This window comes from Manis pentadactyla, chromosome 9 (assembly GCF_030020395.1).
Source record: "Manis pentadactyla isolate mManPen7 chromosome 9, mManPen7.hap1, whole genome shotgun sequence".
Classification (NCBI taxonomy): Eukaryota; Metazoa; Chordata; class Mammalia; order Pholidota; family Manidae; genus Manis; species Manis pentadactyla.
The window spans coordinates 38,776,794-38,801,179 of NC_080027.1; the positions used below are offsets into that span (position 1 = coordinate 38,776,794).

The following is a 24,386-nucleotide window of genomic DNA, read 5'->3' on the forward strand; positions in this document are numbered from 1 at the left end:
AGGGAGACCAGCAGTTCAGGAGACCTGGCGAGCCACAGATCTGTCCCAGCCCTGGCTCTGTGGAAGTGTGCTTTTGGAGACCAGAGAGGGACTCCTTCTCCAGCAAAGTGACACCTCTGCCTATGCAGGGGCCTTCAGGCCTCTTTGGTTGAAGAGACATAGGCTGATGGAGGCTTAGGGCCACGCTGCTGGTGGCGCCAGGGCTCTGGGGGCTTGGACAGCATTCGGGTGTGCTCACGGGCCTGTACCCTGCTCCTCATAGTCAGGGCCCGGGTCTCATTCACTCCTGTGCCGCTCCAGCCCCACGCAAGGCCTGACACAGAGCAGGGCTCTGCAGCCTTGTCCAATAAATGCATAAAAGAAAAAAACAGAATAAAGAGAAAAAGCTACACACCAGCTATCCGTTACTCCCACAGATATTTGAAGGTACTACTATGAGCCCAATGCTAGATACTGATGATGCAGAGATGAACAGAACACAGGCCACGGGCTAGCGGGAGAGGCCGGTAATTACCGAACACCATGCGAGCTACTGGAATAGAGGCTACCATGTAGTCCTGTGAGGGAGAGAGGCAGGAGCAGGAGTTCTTGTTTTGATAATGCCTTGTTTCCTACAGATTCATAGTAAGAATAATGAGCCGTTCAAAGCTGGTTTCCTTGGCACTCCCCCTTGGGTAGCTGCATTTCCTATAACTGCTCTGGGAGCCTCTTTTGTGTCTGGGAAATGTTGGCGCCTGTATAGGCCCCATGAAGGCGACAGAACAAGGCCATGAAATTGCCGTGTCTGTTGGTCCCCACACCTCCTGCCCGAGCCTGGGCCCTGGCTCAGCTCCTCCTGCCCATCTTTGCTTTGAGGGAATTTGCTCCATCCCTTCTACCCACCCTCTGAGACGTTGAGAAGCTGGTGTTTTAGTCCTGGACCTGCTATTCATTGCTGTGCGGCTATGGGAGAGTTGCTGGCCCATTCTGAGCCTAGTTTCCCACAATCGGACTAGATCACTTAGTGTCACTTTGAACTAACATTTACTAAACATCACCCACATTCTGGGGGTGACACCATGAGCATTCATATAAACTCACCCTCCCTGGAAGGAAGGCACTGTAATCCTCGTTTTAAGATTAAGGAAACTGAGGCAAAGAATCTGGCACATTCCAAGTCTGGGAAGGAGCTGGGTCAGCATTCAAGCCCAGCTCTTTTGGCCTTTATCCCAGTCGGGGCACCTTCTCATCCAGCAGGCTGTTCTTTTCATTGTGAAAAACAATCTATGTTAAGCACCTAGCAGCAAGCCTGGCACAGAGTTATTGCTCAGGAAATACGAGTTTCTTTGTTCCTCAGGGCTTTTCCAAGTTGTTGAGGCAGGGAATTCAAGGACAGGGTCCACAGGTCCCTGATTTCTGAACAGGGCCCCACACCAGCACTGCCTCTGCTCTGGGCTGCTCTGATGGTGCAGCAGGAGATAGTCTGGGGAGAAAGAGAAACACCTGGTGGATTATGGGATTGGGATTGTGTGCGACAACAGGAATCAGGAGGAGAGAAGGGAGCCCTTTTCTCCAGAGAGCCCAGGCAGGGCTGGGTAATCCTGTTTACAGACTCTGATCAAGCTTGGATCCAAGGTCAGTTTGTGTGTATGCCCAGGAGGCGTTGCCTGTCTCCATGGTAATAGGATGAAGGACAGAAAATTCAGTCCTAAGACTAAGGACATCTCATGTAACCTTGGAATATTATATTTTGCAAATAAGACAGAGCCTCGCACAGCCAGAAAAGGCTATCATTTATTTGTTCATTTGACAAGCATGGAGGGCCTACCCTGGGTCAGGTGCCGTTTTAGGTAGAGAGGGTACAATGATGTGCAAAATCGACAAGGCCCTGCCCTCTGAGCTCTTTGGTCTAAAAGGGGAAATATTAACCCAAAATAATGCAAGTAATGAGCTGGGATAAGGGGTAGGATGAAAGTGCCAGGGGCTAGGATAGCCGGTAGCAGAGGACCTGGTCACATCTGCAGGGGCAGAGAAGGCTTCCCTGGGAGAGTGCTCCAGTGAGCTGGGAGGTGGGGGGTGAGTAGGCATTCACCAGGGGAGGAGTGAGCAAGAGAGTGTTCCAGAAGGAGACAACAGCATATGCAAAGTCATAGATGGAAAGTAACAGAACAAAGTCCTGCAGTCTGGGGCATAGAAGGCCAGAAGGCAGTGGAAGCAAGCTAGTCAGCCAGGTGGGGCCAGGTAACTGGTTTTACTCTTTATTCTGAGTATAAGGAGGGCCAGTGAAGAGCTGTAAGCTGAGAAGGAGTTCACTTTTTGAAAGATCATTCTGACTTCTATTTGAAGAATGGATTGGAGGAGGAGCGGGGTATACCAGTTAGGACAGTGGTCCACAGAGATGGTGGTAGAGCTGGTGGGGGTGGGCAGGAGGGGAAGAAGTGGGAATGTTCAAGAGATAAATGTCAGGAGCTAGAACAGATGGTTCTCGATGGATTGGGTGACGGTTTTGAGGGAGAAGGAAGTATCAAGGATGACTCTGGGTTTCTCACCGAGGCCATGGGACAGATGATGAGCCGGGTTTCAGCAACATAATTTTTAAGTTTTTCCATCTGACCTTCTTTGGTCCAGGTACTGTGTTGGGCATTGGGGCTGCAGGCCGCGAGGATAGAGGATGGCCTGTCATGAGGGAAACCTGTCCTTAACTGGGGTATCTGTGAACACAGTGAGGGGCAGTAAATGGTGCTGTAAGGGAGATACAGACAAAACTAATTTGGAGAGACACATCCAGAAAGACCTTGTGAGGAGGTGGGATCTGAGCTGAGCCATGAAGGATAGACAGGGAAAAGAGGGTGGATGACAGCAATCCAGGGAGCAGAGGCAAAGAAACACAGCATTGGGAATGTGTAAAACAGCACAGGGTGGCCAGAAGATAGTGGAAGGAGGGTGAGGCTGCAGGGCTGGCCACCACCATCCCTGCCTGCCCACAGAGCTGCTGTGAGGGTCCAGTAAGCTAAAGTAATGTGTGAGCATTTAGTAAACTGCTACAACAGCTATTACAGTAATGTACTTATTCATGCAATGCACCAAGTACTCTACAAATACCCAAAATTATGATTTGCGATCCCTGCCTAGGAGGACCATATTATCCTCCCCTTTAAGAGTCCCTGACATTTGTATTGTTGGCCCCATTTTCCAGGCGGGGAAACTGAGGTCTATTGTGGTCAAGAAATTGCCCAAATCTTGCAGGCAGTAAGCAGTCCAGAAGCCAAGATAAACCCAGCAGGTTCTAGTTTCTGAGAGGGTGCACAGGCTGGAAGGTAGAATGCTGCCCTGAGGAGATCTGCAGCTGGCTCAGAGCAACAGCGTCAGCCATACAGGCAGGCTCAGGCCTAAGCTGGCAGGGCTGCATTGCCACTCACGGACCTGTACCGGGCTTCCACCCTGGGGCAAGCCTTGTCTCGGACCCACAGAGGCACTGTAAGTGTCAGCCTTCCACCTGTCTTACTAGGAGTGGAGGGGCATTTGACAGATGGGCAGAACGCAGGGCACTGCAGAGCCAATGATGGCCAGTCAGTGTCAATCAGAGTTTTATGTCGTCCTCGAGGGCAGTTTTGTTTATAGGAAAACCAATGAAGGCTGCTTTGGTTTTAAAAACATATACTTAATTTATAAAACAACAAATTTAAAATCTAGTAAAATTTAGCAATCTATTTTAAGGCAGGGTTGTAACTTAATTTACCTGCAATTGGCTAGATAATTTGAATCATAGACAATTTAAAATAAACTAAGCTTAAAAATGTAACTGTTGGGTTGTCATAAAAGTTCCATCATTGTTTAAAGTTTATGAAATTGTCTTCCACCTTTCAACTTAAAATCACAAGTTGAAATTAATTATTCCATTATATATTTTATATTGGAATCACAAAGCTAATGTTTGATATTCTAATATAGAAAATTATTTTAAACCCATTACAAATACTTTCAAACTAAATCTACACAGATCTTTCCTAACTCAACAATAAAAAAGTGATATCGTAGATTTAATTTATCATTTCTAATCATAATTCTAAATGTTCCCATGATGAAGGACTCTTACTAAGGAAACAAGTTTACTAAACAAAGCAATGTAGGAATATATACAGCAATATAGTTAAATACCCAAGCAAAGCTGGGATTGGCTCACTGCTGGCTGAGAGTGCTCATTAAACAGAAATTTGCAACATGCCATGGGAGCCAGTGCTGCAAACATCTAGGAAATGTATGTTGTGACCCACACTGTGTCCATGCAGGCCCCTCACTGTCACATCACTCTTTTGGATCTCCATGGCCAACAGGGGATGCTGAGCCCATGTCCTGCCAGTGTAATAGGTTTCACAACTCAAGCCCCTAAGACCAAGTTAAGCCCTGGCCACCTTTTTTGTCTCCTGTTTCAACTTCATCACTTCTTCAAGATGAGCCCTCTCAAGTCACTCACTACCTAATAGAATTCGTCTAATCAATTTCCTGCTTGATTCTATTATGAGTTAGGTTTTCATTTTTCCTCTCTGACCAGCCACCAAATAGTCGAGGTTTTTTAATGCCATCCTTGGATTCTGCACGCTCCTCGTGGCCTTGCCTGGCTCTCTCTGCAAACACTGAGGCCCTACTGATGGCAGCCAGCCGTGATTCGGCCAGAGCAGAGGTGCTCTGTGTCATGCTGAGCTAGGGAGCCAACCTAGCCCCACTGTGATGCTCAGAGACATCAAGATAGGCTGCCTAAGCCACTGTGTATTCTGCTGAGAGATGTCAGTCCCCAGGTACTCAGAATGCTAAATACAGTAAAAAGCTGTTGGATCAGGATGACATACATGTCTGATAAACATAGCCCAAATATGTGTGATCTTACTTCTAGGTAAATAGAAAAATAATTGTAATATTGTGTAGTAATATCAGTACAAGGTGCTCTATGTACATGACCTCTAATCATCATAAATTTTTGAGTAGATACCATTATTCCCAATGAAATAGATGGCAAACTTGAGGTTCAGAGTGATGAAACTATAATGAACTAAGAAAAAGTTACCAAGTAGAGGTCTTATTGGACCAGTGTCAACAGGCAGGGAAGACATAGTCCTACAATCTGATAGGAGCTGTTAAAATGCTGAGACTTGATTGGCCACAAAATGTAAAAGGGTGATAATAGCTACCCTGTACTGAGCACCTATTATGTGCCAGGTGCTATAGGAGAAAGAGCATAGGCACCAGGAGTGAAAGACCCAGACTCTAGTGTCCATGCACGCCTCTCACTCTCACATCACTTGCCCCCTCTGGACCTGTTTCTTCCTCTGACAAGGGTAATAAAATTCTCCTTGTGGGCCTCTCAGGATTGCTGGGTGGCTGAAATGAGCTATGAAAAGAAGTGATTTGGAAAGAGGAATGTGCTGGAGGTGTTCAAGGGCTCATACACTGGCTGAGTGGTCACTCTTGAGTGGTTACTTTCTGCCTGGCCCACAAGGCGTTCTAGACTAGACTGGCCGGGTCTGAATGTGGCAGCGTTTACCCTTGGTGTCGGTGATGGCATCTCCTCGCGATGTGGGTGGGCCAAGTACAGCATGGGGGTCCACAGGGAGGCAGATGGGGCAGCCTGTGAGGCTTCTGGTGAGAGGCTTGGACCCATGGCTGCCAGGAAATCAGCCCTAGAGCCTTGGAGTAAGTGAGGGCAAGGGCCCAGGGAGAGTAGTGGGAGATGGAAGTGGGGATGGAGTGAGGGGATTCACTGCCTGAATTTGGAGTCCCAGCTGGTCACCTACCAATGGTGGGGGTGATGGTAGTGTGTGGGCATCCATGGGTTGCATTGTCTGTAGAGAATTTAGAACAATAATGAAAACCAGTCTGCTTTTTATTATCACCATGTGCCGGCTGTTCTAAACAATGTCAGTGATAAAATCCTCTTCCCCGTGCAGTGGGTGGGGAAGGACCATTCCCACTGCCTCTTCCTTGGCATGCCGTGGACCCCTTGTCCCTCCCCACAGTCAGCCCTTACCAAAGGGGTCAGCGAGGAGAAAGGGCCTTGGAAGACCCTGAGTACAAGGAAAGAACACTCTGGCCTATAGGGTCATCGGAGCGGGTAGCTTGGATGGACTCCCGAGACGGGCCCAGCTATCCTAGAGGAAGGAAGAGTGGCCTGGGTGGAGTGTGGGGTGGACAGGTTGCTGGGATGCCCACTGGAGGACTCTGAGTCCTGCTGTAGTATTGTCATTGTCACCTGGGTGCCACCCCTCTGTGCCACGCGCAGGTTATAATCAATTGGCAAGCACAATGAATGACTGCTTCCTGAACCCGCCCCTCACCCCACCCCACATTCAGTTCTAAGTACATGGAAATCAGATTCTCCTTCTTGCTCTTCAGCAAGAGCTGCCCTCCCCAGGCTCCACTAGGCCAAGACTTATCAGGCAATCTGTGCTCTGCCCTATCCCTGGCGTGAGCTCCGGCCCTCACAGTGACCACCTTTCTCTCCTCTGCAGGAGCCAAGTCGAACCCACCAGTGATTCACCTAAGAATCAAGGTCCTGTAGCCACAGAGCCAGACAAGGATCAAGGTTCCGTGGGCCCAGGGCCTCTGAAGGATCCAGGCCCCATGGTCCCAGAGCCTCTGAAGGATCAAGCTCCTGTGGGCCCAGGGTCTCTGAAGGATCTAGGTCCTGTAGTACCCACACCAGTTAAGGATCAAGATCACGTGGTCCCTGAGCCTTCAAAGAATGAAGATTCTGTGATCTCAGCACCAGTCAGGGACGAAGTTTCCTTGGTCCCGGTGTCCCTAAAGAATCAAAGTCCTACAGTTCCAGTCAGGGTTAAGAATCAAGGTTCCATAGTATCAGAGCCTCCAAAGGATCAAGGTTTCATGGTTCCAGCACCTGTCAAGGATCAAGTTCCCATGGTCCCTGAGCCTGTGGTTCAAGGTCCTGTGGTTCCAGCACCTATCAAGGATCAAGGTCCTGTGGTCCCTGAGCCTATGCATCAAGGTCCTGTGGTTCCAGCACCTGTCAAGGATCAAGGTCCTGTGGTCCCTGAGCCTGTGCATCAAGATCCTATGATCCCAGCACCTGTCAAGGATCAAGGCCCTATGGTCCCGAAGCATCTGAAGGATCAAAGTGCCAAGGTCATATCACCTGTACAGAATGAAGGGCCTGTGATCTCTGAGCCTGTAAGGAATCAAGAGTTAGTGCTCCCAGAGCCAGTCAAGGATCAAGGTGGAGTAGTCCCAGTGCTCCTGAAGGATCATGATTCTGTGGTTCCAACACCTATAAAGAATGAAGGTCTTATGGTCCCAGCACTAGTCAAGGATCAAGACCCCATGGTCCCTCCAAAGAAACAAGGTCCTGTGATCTCTGAGCCTGTGAAGAATCAAGTTCCTATAATTCCAGTGCCTCTGAAAGCTCAAGATCCTCTGGTGCCACCACCAGCAAAGGACCAAGGTCCTGTGGTCCCCGAACCTCTGAAGACTCAAGGTCCCAAGGGTCTTCAGCTGCCCACTGTCCCACCTCCACCCCCAGTTATGATCCCAACTGTCCCCTATGCAGAATATATTGAGAGTTCCCCTTGACACTCACCCCTTGACATGCCAAGGAAGGAGCTGGCAGTGAAAGTGCTCCCTTCCAGGGGCAGCAAAGACACATATATAATCTGCATGAAACATGTACTGTATAGTCTTGCTGGAATCCAATAAAACTGGTCCCTCTTGCTCAGCCTTGTCTCTCTCTGGCTTCATTTGAGTGTGTGTGTGTGTGTGTGTGTGTGTGTGTGTGTGTGTGTGTGTGTGTGGCACGTGTGTGTGCCAGGCACATTTGAGAGTGGGCGTGCAAGACTCTATTCATTCATCTGGGTCAGATGATCTGAGAAATCCCCAGTTCCTGTGCGTTGACAGCAAGGGTTGGGAGTGGGTGGGAGCTGCTAGGAAACTGAGGAAAGGACCCCATCGTGTGAGTGTAGGGCAGGACACACCTGTGTTTCCCCTTTACTCTCACATTCCTACCACGCCTCACTTCCAACACACGTGTGGGCGTTTCCCATATCAAGCAACTATCCAACACCAGCTGTGTGTCCTGACTCACCTCCCTCCCGCCCTGTCTACCTGAGGACAGCATCAGCAAGCACAGGGGAAGGGCTCAGTCCCACAGTCCTGTCCTGCCCCCCGACTGCAGGCGCCAACTGCAAGTCCTGTTTTTTCTGTCACTGTACTTCTGACTAACTGGCTGTAAGTTGGGGTTCCCATAACTCACTACTTGGACTCAATAATTTGCTAGAATGGCTATCAGAACTCAGGGAAACACTAAAGTTCATCATAAAACAGTACAGATGGACATCCAGATGGAAGATACATGGAGGGCAGGGGATGTGGGAAGGAGGATGGGGCTCCCACCAGGCGCACCACCTTCCCAGTACTTCCAGAGACCTGGAAGCTCTCCAAACACCATACTTTTGGGATTTTATGCAGGCTTCATCACACAGGTATGATAATTAATTAACTAGTAATAATTAATTCAAATTCCAGCCCCTGTAGCTTGGTCTTCCTGGTGACCAGCCCCATCCTGAAGCCATCCAGAAGCCCACCCAGAGTCACCTCCTATCACCCAGGAAGTCCCAAGAGTTTTGGAGCTCTGTGCCAGGAACTGGGGACAGAGACCTGTACATACATTTTCTGTTATTTCGCAGGTCAGGTCCCATGAAAGCCTAGGAATGGGTACCAGGCCACAGCCCGCAGAGCCCTGGGTTGGCCAGAGCTGAGGCCCGTGGAAGGAACAGAAGCAGGGGCTCAGCTGGCCCAGTGTAATTCTGGGTGACGGTTGCTGCCAAGGGCTCACGCTTCTTAAGAAAATCAGACCCCTGGTAAAAAGAGTCCAAGGACACTCATGAAGTTAGGACCTAATACTTGCAGATCCTCATTCAGTACTCAGGACAGCTCAGCCAGAGCTTCTAAAACAAAGCCTGAAGTCCCCTCTTCATTTGCCTATGCAGCAGGCTTTTCCTTAGCACCTACTTTGTGCCTTGCTCAGTGCTGGGCATCAGGGTCACTGTGCTGAAGAAGTCCTACAGTAAAAGATGGTGTGGGTTGAGGGCTTAAGACAACTAAAGGCCTAGCCTAGAGAGGACAGTGAAGAGAGGATACATGGTAGAGGCAGCCAGGAAAGCTTCTCAGAAAAAGTGGCCATGCAGTACAGACAGCCCAGGCAGGGGAGAGTAGCGTGACATGGGTGTTACCCGCAGGGTCAGGGTAAGCCCCGCTGGAAGATCTTGAATGAAGAGATTTGCATGGGGACTTTGACCAAGGGGTATGGTAGGTCTTGAGCAGAAAACTGGAACCAGGCAGGGATGACCAGTCTTCTGAATCCCAGGACCTCAAGGTGGGGAGTCAGGGGGTCAGTCTTGTGTGCTGCTGGCAGGCTGGGAAAGATCCGCAGAGCTCTGCCTGTGTCAGACATGGGCCCTGTGAATATCCCACTGTGTGGGCTACAATAGCCTCCCCTTTGCAACCTAGAGCCCTCAGGGCCCCAGGGGTATAGGGAAGCTCCATCTGTTGCCCTCACCAAAACTGGCTCCCAAGGAACACTCCTACCCCTTTAAGACCTCTAAGGCCCATTTATGGACACTAATCCCTTTAAAGGTCTCTTTTCAAAAGGCTCCTTTAAAGGAGCTCATTTTGGTTCCTACAGAGAAACCATCAGAGGAGGTACTAAGGACTTCCAAATAGTTCAGTTTTCTGAGCAACTGGCCCCAAGCCTGCCTCCTCATCCCACTCCCAATAGCATCAAGGTTTTCTGCCCCCAGAAGCCACCTCTATAAACACACACACACACACAGGATTCTTCCTGACTCAACACAGAGCTTGAGTTCTAATAGGGCCCTACAGACAGGAAAAGGCCACACTCAGGCTGAAGGAGTACCGGGTATGCACACCTCTCTCCTCCTTTCAGATCCCCCTCTAAGCCACCTGATCCCGACACACTCATTCCCCCGGGCCAGGCAGATGGCGGTGCCATCTCTGAGATGGCATGCGTGCGGGGGCAGAGGTCTAGGAAAGCCCCTGGCTATCAGGGCCACACCTCTGAAGTGAAAGCTGCCTGGAAGCAGGGTCTGGGAGCCAGACCCTCACGGGGGACGTTGAGCTCAGCCAAGGACAATGTCAGGATGAAAAGAGAGTGGGCCCAGGCCAAAGCTTAGAAGGTAGCGAGAGAAGTACAGGAAGGAAGCTGGGAAGGGGTGGCCCGCAGCTGTAAGGAGGAACCAGGGCCCTGCGGTGCCCAGAGTGATTCAGTGAGGAGTGTGCCCAGTGTCAAAAGCTGAGAGAGGTGGAGAGGTGGCTGTTGGATTTGGCAGCTTCCCCTGGGTAGCAGGGCGGCCTGGGCCGGGGACCCCCAGCCACATCACGTCCAGCTCCCCACCGCTCAGAGAGACGGCCCAGTAAGTGAGGCAGCTTCGACCACGGCCTCCTGCCCCGTGTTGCGGCAGGGTGAGGTGGGTAATAAACTGGACTCTTTTGGCCTTTTTCCAATGCAGACTTCATGCATGGCCTGGTTCCTCCCAGCTGGGGCCATTTTCCAGCACCCTCCCCAGCATCCGTCATCTCCACCCGCGACCCTCTCTGCCGCCCTGGGAACCAGATGCGAACGCCTGCGCACATGAGGGAGAGGAGGCGCAGCTGGCGGGGAAGGAGCTGAGGTCTCTGCACGGGGAGGCTCCCGTTCCCAGCCCAGCCAGACCCGGGTCGGCCAGCGTCCAGAGGCTCGCATCCCAAGGCTGCCCCCACTCCACCCAATAGCCCTCGAACCTGGCTCTCGGCTCGGAATCTCACAGCCCAGCGCGGGAATCGCCGAGCGCACAGCCCAGCCCGCTGCCGCGCGCGCACTGCACACCGCCACGCCCGCGGGGCCGCGCAGCTTCCCCGGGCTTGGGTCCGGCGCCACGCCGGCGCAGCCTGGCCAAGCGGGGCCGGGAGGACGAGAACGACCTGCTGGGGCGCGAGTGTGCGAAGGCGGCCGGGAGCTGCGCGTGCCGACCGCGCCCTCCGAGGGGCAGGCGCCGCCTGAAGGCGACCCTCGGAACGCTCGGAGCTCCCGAGGCCTCGCCAGGGCCCCTGTCGGCTGATCTGCAGGAAGGCCGCGCTCTTACTCTGCTTGCGCCGCGATCCAGTCCCTTAGCACCTGCCCGGTGCCCCCGCCGCCTCGGCACCTTAGGACATTTGTGGGGAGCGAGGAGACGGCCCGTGCGGACTGAGAGTAAGCAAGAGGGCTCAGGTCGCACTGGAGCAGCACCTTCTTGGCTTTGCCGCGGCGAGGTTGGATCATCTAGAGGAAGAGGATGGGGAATGCGCTCTGGTTGGCCTAGTCCTCAGTCAGAAACCTGGAAATCTTTTTTGCCACCAGTTTCCAACCCTCCATTTCCAATCCATCATTAAGACCAGCCCAGTCTACCCGCTAAATAGTGATCTGCCCTCTTTCCCCTATCTCTATGGCCCTTCCTTTTTCCTCACACATATCACAATTTGTGATTCTGTATATGAATCACATCATGGCCCTTAGGGTGTAAGAAATGTGGCATTTCTTTATCTCAATCAATCAAATTAAATCTAACTGGAGCCCCGTCTCTCACTGCCAGGGTTGGCAGGAACTCTAATATTAGTCATTTTCCTGGAGCCTAACCTTGTCCCCTGGGCTAGGTACAAATCCAGGAGGCTTAGGCCTGTCCTGAGAAGAGGACACACAAATTTATGGCTGCCCCTGGGGGAGGTGCGGGGTGGGGGGCACTGGCCACCTCACTCTCCCTGAACCGTACTTGGCTGGGGAGCTCCCAGAGCCTGCCCAGGTTGTGTGGTGTTTATGCCATTGCCCTGCACCCCTGCAGCCACCACATCTGAGCCCATCCCTCAGAGATCCCATAATCCCACCCTGCATCTCCCTGCCCTTTCTACACACCCCTGTTCCCCAAACCAGGCCACTCTATCTTCTCACCCATCAGAGCACCTCTCCTTTAATCCTGTCTCTATCCCAGGCCTCCCTAGTATTCTCCACAGTCTTAGACCTGATTCCTGGGGGACAAGGGCTGCACCATCTTACATCCCCACCAGCATTTATTAAGGTTCCATTTTCTCTTCATTTTTGTCATTTTTGTTAATTATAGCAGTGATTTCTCTGTTTATTACAAAACCTTGCATTTTTTCCTATATACCCAATAGATGTGTAATAACTATGTGTTGAGTGGGTGAGTGGGAATACAGGACACAGAGGGTTTCTGCAGGAGTAAGAACTCAGTTTGGTACATGCTGAATGGGAAATGCCTATGGGACAGCCAGGGAGAGAGGTCTGCGAGAATTCTGGATATAGTGGTCTCAGCCTGGGACAGGGGCCCGGGGGTAAGGCAGAGGTGGGGACCTCACTGAAATCTGGGAAGGTATGTGAGGCCATGAGGGAGAGGGTGCATGTATCTAGGGAGAGAGGAAAGAGAAAGGAGGGTTCAAGATAGAGGCTTAGGAAACACCAACATTCAGTGGACAAGACAGGAAGGAAGACTGTGTGGAGCCTGTCACAGAGCAGCAAAGAGGTCAGAGGAGAACTAGAAAAGGATGTCGCTTCGGGGAAAGGATCAAGGAGGAAGGGGTCCCCCAGATCAGAGACCATGAATGCTCATCCCATCATGAAAGTTTTGTGGTGAAGTTTTGTGATGGGTTCATTAAAGTTCATTGTACTATTCTCTCAACTTGCATGTATGTTTGAAACTTTCCATATTTCCAGAATAATTCTTCAAGTATCCATTGTACTAGAAATAAAGAGATCACTGGTGAACTTGGCAACGGCAGAGTCTCTCAGGAGTCGGGGGCACAGAAACCTGATTCCAGCAAATGGAGGATGAAAAGGGGAAGCAATCATGTGTTCTCATGCCTGATGCACGGCTCACACACATCCCAGTTAGCAGCCACAGCACACATACATCCCAAGTATTTCTGAACAAAGAGGAGATTGTGTGTGACAGTCATTAATTACTCTCAGAGTCGCAATACCTCCCACACAGGGACCATTCTCAGTGAGGCCCAGCAGCAAGCCAAGAGCTCTTCCTCAGAAGGAGGCAATTGCATGCCAAGGAGTGCCTGCTTTGCTCCTAAATCCTAGGGGTGGCTCCACTGTGGCTCTTCCATCAGGGCTAATCCCCTTTCCCCACACTTGCATTCACATCTGGGACCCTCACAGTGCAGCAGGGGCATCATCTCTCTGAGGCTTCAACAAGCACTTGGTGGGAACAGGGAGGTCCCTCCAATGGCCTCTAGGTGGCAGGAAAGCTCCACTCAGTGCCGTGATGGGCCACTGGGGGCGCTGACGTGGCTGGTCCAGCCCAGTCCTGAACCATCTACCTCTGCCCTCTGCCCTGCCACCCTCCACCCAGCAGCTCCACCCCACACAGACCTCTCCCTCCCCTCCCCACCTGTGCCCAGGTACGTGGCCTCAGGGCCCCATTTGTGTTGTCTGGACAGCCCACACACCCAGGCGGGCTTCTGGCACTGCCCACTCCAACCTGATGGGCGAGCTGCAGCAGGCTGAACTTTGGGTCCAGAGAACTGGGTTCTAGTTTTGTCTCTGCTCACATCTGAGCTGTACCTGAATTAGGATGACTTCCTGCCTAACTGGGCTATTGTGGGGGGTAAGTGGGATGATGTATATAGACTGTACACAGGTTATGCACCTTTATTATTAGAATGTGGCTGGTTCCTCCCTGCCCTTTCTGTGTGGCATGGAGGACTATCCAACTAATGAGGAGTAATTCACAGCTCAGCCCCACTAGCTCTGGGGCCTCAGGCAGGTCACTTAACCTCTCTCAGTCTCAGCTGTCTCCCCTGTAAAATGGGGATAATCCCTACCTAGTCAAGCTGTTAGGAGGCTTGGGTAAAATTACATATATCAAATGGCTGACATGGTACTGGACACATAGTAGAAGCAAAACACAAAGACAGGACCAGCTGGTATTATTAAATCACTATTCTGCTCAACAAATGCCAATTAAGTCAGCCCACATGTCACCTCCTCCTGGGAGGCTTCCTTGCTCTCCCCAAGGCAATCATGTTTTCCTGCCCTGGACTCCCACAGCCCCGGTGCTACTCTAGCACAGCCCTTTCACTTACTTACTCACCAAGTATGTTTTTAGTGTCTGTGTGTGATGCCAGATCTAGGCTCAGGACATACAGTGATGAATAAGACATGGTCCCTATTCTCAGGGAGCTCCCATTCTGGAGGGGCAGGGGTGCTGAGAGTCAGTGTGTCAATAGGTGGATAATTTCATAACACAAAGCAGTCAGTAAAAGGAGAAAACAGTAGAGAATCAGGTGGGAGAGAAGCACTTATATTGGGCGGTCAGGGAAGGCCATGAGCAAATGACATTCAAGCTAAGTTCTGGATGACGAAAAAGAAGCCCTGCAAAAATTTGTAAGAGCCAGTTGCCAGGCAGAAAGAACAGCTAGTGCAAAGGCCCTGAGGCAAGGGAATAGTTTGTCTAGGAACAGAAGGATCCAGAGGACTGGAACACAGTGTCCTGAGCATACTTGTAACTATCCCTGAGTTTCCACATCTAGATGAAGGCCCTTGAGGGCAGAGATCTTATTGGGCCCAGAGCAAGGAGAGACTTGGAGCACCCAACAGTTGTGTTGAAATTCTGCTGTGGTGATCATGGGAGTGAATCCGTTGGCCCTTCTGCAGCCCCATTCCCATCTTGGAGGACTCCTACTGGGTTGCCCAGCCAGGCAGGGGCTCCCTCCCTGGGCCACTGCACAACTCCCAGGACAGAGTTGTCAGCAGAGGAAAACCAGAGAGGTGACCAGAGAGGGAGTGGCCTTACCAAGGTCACACAGCCACCAAGCAGCAGAGATGCGGCTCAAATCATTTCCTCTGATCCTCTGCCTACCCAGCCATAGGTCTTCTGTCCTGTGTCCCACTCACTCTCTCCGTCCCTGAGCTGTGGTGTCAGGAGCCCCAGGGACCATGAGAGGGAACCAACATGAGGAGGACTGTCAGGTTCCTCCTCCTTTTCTACTACAAACCCAGAGCAAGGATGCCACAGCTCCTTCCTTCCAAAAGCCCTGCCTAGTCAGGCAGCCTGATCTTGGGCCCTCCATCCCTGGGTGTGGATGAGGTCAGCTGGAAGTGAAAGCCGGCTGGGCAGGACCCGAATGCCCTGAGCTCCAGGTCCAATGCTGTCATTCTGGCCCTGCAGCCACAACTCTCAGGGTACCCAGAGCCCAAACAATTTCCCCAGGCAGCACATAGTGGGTCTGCCGCATGTTACTATTTGCAGTCATCTGCCAGCATTTCAGGGCCGGAATGAGCTACCAGTAGCAAACCTGGCTAAACGAAAGACTCCTTGTCCTGTGGCAAGAATGACATGGGAATCTCTGATCCGATCATCTTCCATACTTCAAAAAAGTTTCACTGGAAAAGTTTTATTGAAAAAAAGGTTGTACAAATAAGTTCTTGGTTTAATAGCAACAAAGGCTCTTTTTTTCCTTTCCCTCCCCATCTCCGAAAATCTAAAAAAGGAGAAAAAAATGTTCATCCCTGTGATGCCTGATCAGAGTCCCCAGGAGCCCCCTATGAGTGACTTCCCGATGCCCCTTACTGGGGCCGGGGCCACTGCAGCACCTAGTTTTAAGTTGAGGGAACTCGGGAGGAGACTGGGATAGAGCTGGGGAGGGGGCTGAGGCGGTGGTAGTGTCAGGGAAAGGGCCTCCATCCCACCAGCGCTGGGCTGCACCTCCAGCTCAATTCGGTCTCACACCTATAAATATGAACACTGATTGAGGCAGGCTGGATCCGAGGACTGCGAGGGCAGGACTTGGTGCCTACTGCCCAGGTCCCACGAGTCGTGGGTTCTCTGGGCTCAGCATCGCATGTGGGGTCCCGTGTCCAAGCAGAGTGACTTCTGGCTGGGAAGGTCTGCTCAGACACACAGGAAGCCTGCCCTGTTCTCCCACCCCCACCCCATGGAACACCCAAGGTTGGTACCTCAGCTCCCCCCACCCCCTTAGCACCCATGTGTCTCAGGAGATATCAGCTGCCTCCTGCGATCCCATGCCCACCCTGGAGCCCTACAACTCGTCTCGCATCTTGTCACCCTTGGGCCGGACCAGGCGCCCAATGAACAGCAGGGAGCCACTCTGGGTATCTCGAACCAGGAAGATGAAGGGGTGGTCAGCGTAGAAGAGCTTGGGGCTGCGCAGCTCCTCGCGCCCATAGATGTCCTGGTCAAAAGGGTTGCCCTCTGTGTCCAACTCAAAGGCGGTGGCGTGGAACACGCTGGCCAGGTACAGGTCCTTCTTGCCGGACATGCGTGACAGGTCTGCCTTGTTTTTGTCGATGGCCTCGGTCAGGCCCAGCCCAGCCAAGTGTTTCTGTGGGGCCAGGTAGGTGCTGGGTGAGGCCACGGAGCGCAAGGCTCCTGGGCCCTCATCCCCTCCTACCCTGTTTGTTCCTCAGAGACTACCGCCCCCTGGCCATTGTCTGTGTGACAATGGGCACTTACACCACTTTCCTAATTCTCACGACAGCACTGCAAGAGCTTCTAATCACCACTTCACAGATGAGGAAACTGAGACTCGGGAAGAAGGCAGACTTTATCCCTGGCCCTGCCAAGCAATCCTGGCCAGTGCTTCTCAAAGTATGGGTCACAGGCTGCCAGCATGGGGACCAGCCAGGAGGCTACAGGAAATGTGCTCCCTGACCCTTGCCCAAGGCCGCTGAAGCAGAGTCCCTGGGGGTGGACCTGGGAACTTTTTCCAGCAAACCCTCCTGGTAATTCTTGGCACACCTGAGTTTGAGACAGACTCATCAAAGGGCAGTTATGATGACATCACTTGGCTTCAGATCTTCCCAGATATGATGTCTGGGATTTGCTTCAAAACCATCTGACGGGGGAGGAACAGGTGTGGGCAGATGAATCCTTACTGGCCATGACTGATGATGGGTGATGGGCAAATGAGGGCTCATCACACTAATATCGATTTCTCATCTGTTTGTATATGTTCCTATAACCCTTTCCATGGCTCTGCAGAATCCCTGAGGCCAAGCACAAGCTCTTTCATCTGTGAACTGTCCTTGCGATGTGGCCTCACCCCTCAGCATGCCCCACCCCACTCTCTTGCTCTCCCCTTGAAGACCTCACTGAACATGGACCGGCATCCTCGATGGCGTCTCAATGGCAACCTCTCTCCCTGTACGGTGTTTTAGACACCACATCTTCTAGGAAGCCTTCCCTACCCCACAGGACTGGAGCCACGGCTCCTGGCCCGCAGCACTCCGGCCTCCCTCTCCCACTCTGTCTCTCCCACAGGGCTCTGAGCTCCCCAGGGCAGGGGCCATGTACAGGGCTCTCCCTGCTCAATGAGGAAGAGGCAGCAATATAGGACTGTTGGCTGAGCCAACAGGAGCCTCCAGGGCCCAGGCTTCTACCTGGAGGACAGTCTACCTCCCTGGCACGGGTAAATAGGCACCAGACCTGGGGTCCGGACAGCCAGGGGGTCCCGAGACAGGCATCTCCACAACCTTGCACAAGTCACCCACTTTGAATTTCCTAACTCAATCCACCCCATGGACTGGGGGGAGAGTGGGTAGTGTGTCCACCCAGGGTTCCAGGAAAAAGAAGGGGAAAGGGGAGCCAGGTAACAGCACTGCAGAAGCAGGGGCTGGGGAAGTCAGGACAGGCCCAGGAGGGAGACCGTGAGGCTCCTCGGTGGAAACCTCAGTGCAGTCCACGAACAGACTGTACAAGCTCTGCGAGCCTCCAGATTGGGGCCTAAGCCTCGTTTCTTGTCAAGCTTTCTCTCAGTCTCACCAGCATGCCTGAATCAATTCTCTTCGTGAGAGGCCAGCTAAGAAACCATTTCTGGCATCCAAGGCAGAAAGAAGATAAAAGTTTTCCTTTCCAAGCAGGTAAAAAATCTCTCCCTCCTGACAGAAAGGCCACCCTGCGTTTTCAGCCTGAGGACTAACTGCAGCTCCACCACTCACTAGCCAGGGTGACCTGAGTGCATCCCTGCTTCTCCCTCAGCCGCTGTCCACCACCCAGGGAGGTCACACGGGAATTAACATGGAGTGGGTAGCGTAAGTTTCCAGCCATCCCAGTGACCCACAGCTGAAAGCCATCAGTTGTCTTATTACTGCACAGGGGATGATCCTCAAGCTTGAATGGTCTATACCTGGGGATGCTGCACACTTTCAGAAGCAGCACAGCACAGAACTAAGGGAACGCCTTGGTGCCAGCTGTCTGAGATACTAGCAGTGTGACTTTGGAACAGTCATTTCACCTTTCTGAGTCTGTTTCCTCATCCAGAGGGGCTCATGACAGACGTGCTGAGCTGGTAAACGGGTGCCCCCAAGCACCCCCACCCACCACACCCTGCAGGCTCCGAGTTGGGCCACCTCTCACCTGTAGGTCATGGGTCACCTCCACCACACCCTTGGGCAGGGAGATGGCCACAGCCTTCTTCTGCATCTTCCCCAGCCAGGTCTTCAGCTGCTCCTTGGTCAGCAGCTTTTCAAGGCGCTCCAGGGGCTCCACGTGGTGGGGCATGATGATGATGAGGCTGGAGAGCTTGTGGGCCAGGGGCATCTCCACAATCTGCAGCTTCTCCTTCTCATCGTCATAGTAGTTGTAGAGGCCTGAGGGAAGAGCAGACGCGGCACTGAGCACGCTGTGGGGCGGAGGTGGGCCAGACCCCAAGTTCCCATATTGGCCCCCTGCTCTGCAAGGCACCTACCTGTCCGGTGCATCATCGTGACACCCACAGTGTAGGAACGGGTCACCATGAAGCCTCGGTTGTCCACCATCTTGTGATGGAATTTCTCGTCCCAGTGTGCTGTTCCGTGAAGTAGAACACAAGGTCAGAGATGGATGCCACCACTCAAGACACCACCATGCCTCCCCGCACCCTGCTGTATGCCCTGGATTTATCCCAACCACAGGCCTTTGTCCCAGTCTTCAGGGCTCAGCAGCAGCCCATCTCGCTGCTTAGCACCCATACCACAGAGTACGTGCTCCCTGCCTTGGGGGTTGGGTCTTGGCCCCAGGACATGCTGCCTGAAGGTATGGCTCTCTACAGCCAGGGCCTGGCTCTTCCCACATGACAGAAAATCCCTTCAGAAGGACCCTCAGCTCAGCCACTTCCATGTCTACCCTCTGCTCTGGCACCCGTCAAGCATTTGCACAACAGGTGATACAGGCTGAATTTCCCACCCCACTTGCTGAGGGATCTATGGCTCCCCAAAACTCACGCTTGAAGAACATGGCATTGACCAGCAGTGCTCCGTCCGTGTGCTCCACATCCTTGGTGACCTCGGGCAGCTTGCCGTCGGTGGTCTGGGAGGCCCACTCATTGATGGACTGCAGGGCACTGCGCTTGTCGCGGAAGTTGATCTTGGAGTGCTCGCAGTTATAGTGCTGCTTGCTGCTGCGCACAAAATCATCGGCAAAGCTCACTGAGCTGGGCCCATACAGGCGGCTGCCCAGCTTCCAGGTCACATTGCGCGCCGTGCTGTTGCTGAAGGAGCGCAGCAGCTCCCCCAGGCCAGCGTGCACCTCCTCATCCCGCAGCTGCTCCGCACTCAGCACCGCCTTAGCCTGCGAAGCAGTGGCTGCCTTGCCACCCAGCGACACGAGCCCCAGCGATGAGGCCACCACCACAGGTGACAGCAGGATGTTCTCCACCGCCTGGTCCTTAGCCATGGCCTGGTACAGGCTGAAGGCCAGGCCAGCGCTGCGCTCAGCCAGTGTGGCCGCCTTGGAGCTCAGCTTCTCCACCATACCAGGAGCCGCTGCAGCTGAGGGTTTCTTCACCTCAGCGGCCAGGGCCAGGGCCAGGAGGCAGAAGGTGCTGATGGGCAGGAGGGAGCGCATGGCTGGGAGGTGAGTCATGTGCACCACGTGGGACCTGTGAGGGCTGCAGAAAGAGGAGACCCTGAAGCCCTTGGCATTCCTCCCCAACAGGCAACCCCCACCTCCTGGCTGCCACCGAGTTCCCTGGAGAAGGGAGACAGCCCAAGCTCCAGGAGAGCCCAAACCTAACTCAGGGCTGCCTACTCTGGGGTGGGGAGGGGGTCTCAGTGTGCCCACTCTTGAGGCCCTCTTTGACCACCGTATTCGAAGCAGTGTTCTTGGCAAGTCACCAGGATAATCAATAGGGTGAATTTCTTGTACTGAATTTATAACACTTAGACTTATGTGTTTAATTATGTAGTATTTCCATCCCTAAAAACTAGTCTGTGACCTCTAGGAGGGCAGGAAACCTAGCTAGCCTGGTTTCCCACCATATCCCCATGCCTAGCCCACAACAGGCCTCAGTATTCCTGAATGAACAGAAACCAGAGCCACTTAGCCAGACTGGAGTCCACCGTTTGTTTAAAGGTTAGCTCTGATCTCATACTACCCTGGGGCCCTTTTCCAGTGGGAAAAAAGTGGCAGATGGGCGTCTGCATGAAGCCCAGGTGCCCAGGCAAAGGATTTCACGCAGGACAAAGCTATAGGCCTGCACCTCCCCCTGTGCCTTTCATTCTGCCGTGGGACATTAATGAGTCACTGGTTGGGTCACTCATTAAATGGGAGAGCCCAGATGCTCTGCTGCTCCAAGGGTGACCTTGAGAGAAACAGAGAGAGTGTGTGCATCCACCCTCTCTGAGACTCAGTCTCCATTTTCAAAGTTTTAAGGGTCTAGGTCTCCATGCCCGAGGCCTGTCTTGGCAGGGACTTGCTTGTTCCTCTACCCACTGTCCCTAGAGCAGATGGGAAATCCCCAGGACAAAAGCTGGGGCGTGTGTGTGTGTGTGTGTGTGTGTGTGTGTGTGTGTGTGTATGTGTGTGTGTGTAAGGTTTCCTGACAGGAAGGATACTGGGGGAGGGAGGTTAAGTCACAGCTCATTGGAGCAGTGACACCACCTCCCCTTCATCAGACACTGGACAGATATGTGTTCAGCCCCCCAGGAAGCTGAGTTCCCCTCAGATTCCATCCTGCCCTCCAATCTGATGGCCATTGCTACACAGGCTATCTGCCCTATGGCTTCTGGGTTGCACCCAGGCACCTCCACAAACCGCAGCAGCAGCAGGCCCTAGGACAAGCCTCACTCCCCTCTCTGTGGTCTTCAGTAAGGACAGTGTCTCCATATGGGATTATTCTCCCTCCTTCAGGTCATTTCCCCTTTATGTCATGCAGCAGATGGAAGAGGAAATGACAGGGCAAAAGGATGCTTTGGAAGGAGCCCCGGTGGAAGCTGGGATCTCACTGCTCTGGCAGATCCCATCTCATCATCCTCCTCAAGGAGGACTGATTCAGAATCTGGTGGAAGACTCTCAGGTCTTTGCCTTGCTGCCTGCAGAAGCACTGGGTTTCTGGGAAGATTCTACTGCTACAGCCATCCTGGGCTGCCACCTCTCTTTGAAGGTGCAGGGCAAAGAGAAGCCAAGGGACATGGGGAGAGAGGTAGAGGAAGATGGCAGGCCACCAAGATCCACAACTGCCTGGGAAGTTCCAAGAGAGACCTGAACCCTAGAGTACAGACTGCAGAGGCAAGAGAGTCTCACCCTCAAGCAGATTGGGGAGGGGACATCTCAGGGCTCAAGCCACCTCCCTCGCAGCCCAGCGTCTTCCCACCAGGCCTGCAGCCTCAAAGCAGAGTGACCGTGTAATTACTGCACAAACAAGGACACTTAAGAGGTTAAAATGAGGCACTACTATAATTATACCAGGACAACAGGCACATGACCACCCCATTTAAGGGCCACCTTAATCCAAACAGCTGCTGATGCCAGCGCTCAGACCCCGCAGGGGCCACTGGCATCCCCTTGGGAAACAGTCAGGGAGCCCAGCTCACAGCCCTGCCACGTGGCAGACAACATCTTGACACCCCCCACCCCCAGCCAACCAGCACCTCAAAGGGCTGGGAGGGGCTTTTCAAGAGGCTCCAAAAGACTAGTTTGGGATCTCAGGCAGCCACACAGCTGCGCTCCTGCTCTGGGTGACGTGGCAGGCTGGAAACTGAATTATCTCCACTCGCCTCCGGCAGAGGGGGCTTCCAGCAGAGAAGCAGATTCCAGGGGGTATGATGGAGCCTCCCTGGCTTTAGCTTCCTCTGCAGGGAGATGGGGGCTGAGCAGGGCTGCCCAGTTAACCCAGCAGCAGTAATGGTGGAAGGCAAGTCACTGCAAGCAAGCCAGCCAGCCTCCCACAGCCAAGCCCATGTTGCCACAAAGAAATCCCAGCCCTTAGGTCAAGGTTAAAGGATTTACAGTCCCACAAAGAAAAATACACAGTCAGAGAGCTGAGGGTTGGGCCCACAGCTAGCTGGACTGAGTTAAGACTAGATTCTGGGTGTTTGTAAGAAAGAGGGAAGGGAAGCAGATGCCAGGGGGCCACCAGAGAGGGTCTCAAACACTTGAGGGGGTCTAAAGTACCTTGAAACTGCCTCAGAGGGAGGTCAATGCCTGCCTTTTTCATTCTGAAAGAAAACAGAAGAGTGAGGAGGATGGGGTGGTGAGGAGGGCCAGAAGGCCCAGCCCCCAAGGACCCCGACTACACTGCCTCTGGCACCAGGCAAGGCACAACTAGGCCCAGATCTACAGGGACCCTGGAGGTCATTCACCTCACTGTACAGTGGGAGTGACTGAGGCGAGAGTTCAGGGAGCCGTCCCAGACCCTACAGAGGTCAGTGGGAGTCCGGCCTTCCAGCACTTGGCCTTCTTCCTCCCAAAGCCCCTTCTGAGGGCTGGGTGTGGTGTATTGTTACAAAGCCGGTAAAAACTTTTCTGCTGGGAATCCTGGTGACCAGGGACAAAATGAGGGGATCCGGAGGCCTCAGGAAGGGGGATGGGCTGATGGAACCATCTGAGGACGGGAGGGTGTGGTCCCAGCCGGGGACTTCCAAGGAACCAAAGCCCCTCATTCTCCCGGGCCTCCATCCGGGCCATGCAGCCCAGAGGGGCAGGCCGGAAATCCGGAAGAGGAGGGGCCAGGCCCTCTGGCCACGCTGGACGCGGTTTCATTCTTCCTCCAGTCCTGCCGCCTCAGGAATGTCCCTAAGCTGGGGGCAGGGAAGCCCGGCGCCTGGAGCAGTAGCCTTAACCCTGCAGTTATCCAGGAACCGGGTGGCAGCAGACTGGACAGAATCAGAGTGGATGACCCAAAGCCCTCCAGCCAGCTCCCATACTCCCTCCAGCGGTGCATGCACACCCTGCTGACTCAGCCCCTTTCTGGCGGGCGGTATGGGAGACTGGTGCTGGTCAAGTCCCCCCTTTAGCAGCCATCACCTAGGCGTGCACGCTGCTGCTAAGTGGACCCACCATTGGTGGCTCCTCCCAAACCATGGGGACACCAAGAGCCAAGCCCAGGCAAACCTAAGGCTGTTTCACCTCCTTTCCTACCACCTTATCTTCAGAAGGGCTCAGATGCCTCCCAGCAAGCCTGGAGGGAGGCTGGTCCACCAATCCCTTCAGTAAGGGGCCCTCAGACCCCATCCCCTTCCTCCTGGTCCTGCAGAGGGGCGCGTCTCAGCATCCCTCCCCCACCGGTTCCTCTGCCATCACCACCCCTGCGCCAGCCTCTGGGGGACCCTGCACCCAGATCCCCTGAGTGCCCCGACTCCCCATCCCAGCTCTGACCTCTGCCCGAGCCCTCAGGCTCGCTCCTCCATCACCATCTAGCCCCTCCAGCTGCCCCCAAAGGGACAGGGACTCCAGCTGGCGGGCTCTGGGTTGGCCCCCAACCCCTCCCAGGAGCCGCCCGCCCCTCTCACTCCCTTGAGCTGCCCCGGGGCCGCGCCCTCCGCACCCAGGACGGCCCCCGCCCTCACCTGGGCCTGGCTAGGCTGGCACCGAGACCGGAGTCACTCACGCGGGCGGCGGACGTATTCCACTCCCTGCCTCTTTCCTGCTCCCGAGATCTATATATGGCGTCCCCCCGCCCGTCCGGAGAAACTTCTGGAAAGTTGGAAAAGTTTCCGGAGGGCGCCCTGGCTCCGCCAAAAAAAGCCAAAGACCTCCCTCAAATCACCCCGGCTCCCGCCCCTCCCTCTGCGGGCGCTCTCCGGGCCCCTGGGTCCTACTGCCCCCATCATCCTAAGGGGCGGCGGGGCCCCGGGGAGCCCCCGTCGCGAGGCCGGGAGCCCAGACCGCCCGACCTGCCGAGCGCGGCCATCCTTCGACTCAGAGGCGACACCGGCCCCTCGTGGTACTGGAAGGGGGCGGGGGCTTCGGACCACTGCGCTGGAGGGGCCTCGGTGTTCCAGGATCCAGCTCCCCAGAGAGGAGCCTCCCCGCCAGGCTCTCAGCACAGGCCAGCTTACCCCCTGATCACTCACTCCGTCCAGCATCCACTCGCCCCCGTTAACCCAGCTCCCCCATACACCCCCTCGTCAG

General features: G+C 53.8%; 2 protein-coding genes across 3 annotated transcripts in view; one reads left to right on the forward strand and one right to left on the reverse strand.

Annotated features, from left to right (window-relative positions):
* The window catches only part of MAP6 (microtubule associated protein 6), a 91,656-nt gene extending 83,732 nt beyond the window's left edge, over nt 1-7,924 (forward strand). The window contains exon 4 of the mRNA XM_057507208.1: nt 6,483-7,924. Coding sequence (XP_057363191.1) covers nt 6,483-7,560 — 1,078 coding nt within the window. The 3' untranslated portion in view covers nt 7,561-7,924. The remainder of the gene's footprint in view (nt 1-6,482) is intronic.
* Nucleotides 7,925-15,416: 7,492 nt separating this feature from the next.
* On the reverse strand, nt 15,417-24,075 carry SERPINH1 (serpin family H member 1). Of its 2 annotated transcripts, XM_036929776.2 has the most exons (6): nt 23,822-24,075; nt 22,428-22,471; nt 19,259-19,923; nt 18,745-18,843; nt 18,414-18,646; nt 15,417-16,380 (listed from the first exon to the last, which is right to left on the reverse strand). In XM_036929776.2, exons 3-6 carry the CDS (start codon nt 19,896-19,898, stop codon nt 16,078-16,080), a joined length of 1,275 nt encoding a protein of 424 aa, XP_036785671.2. In that variant the 5' UTR covers nt 19,899-19,923; nt 22,428-22,471; nt 23,822-24,075; the 3' UTR covers nt 15,417-16,077. The 2 variants fall into 2 exon arrangements, with proteins under 2 accessions (XP_036785671.2, XP_036785670.2); XM_036929775.2 differs by lacking the exon at nt 22,428-22,471 and having other exon boundaries at nt 23,822-24,073.
* Nucleotides 24,076-24,386: the final 311 nt, after the last annotated feature.

Excerpts from the sequence above, each read along its gene's own strand:
- SERPINH1 (XM_036929776.2), bottom strand. The coding sequence starts at position 19,898 with ATGACTCACCTCCCAGCCATGCGCTCCCTCCTGCCCATCAGCACCTTC. Across the intron at positions 18,844-19,258 it reads CAATGCCATGTTCTTCAAGC|CACACTGGGACGAGAAATTC; the intron begins GTGAGTTTTGGG and ends TTCACGGAACAG. Across the intron at positions 16,381-18,413 it reads AGGTGACCCATGACCTACAG|AAACACTTGGCTGGGCTGGG; the intron begins GTGAGAGGTGGC and ends CTGGCCCCACAG.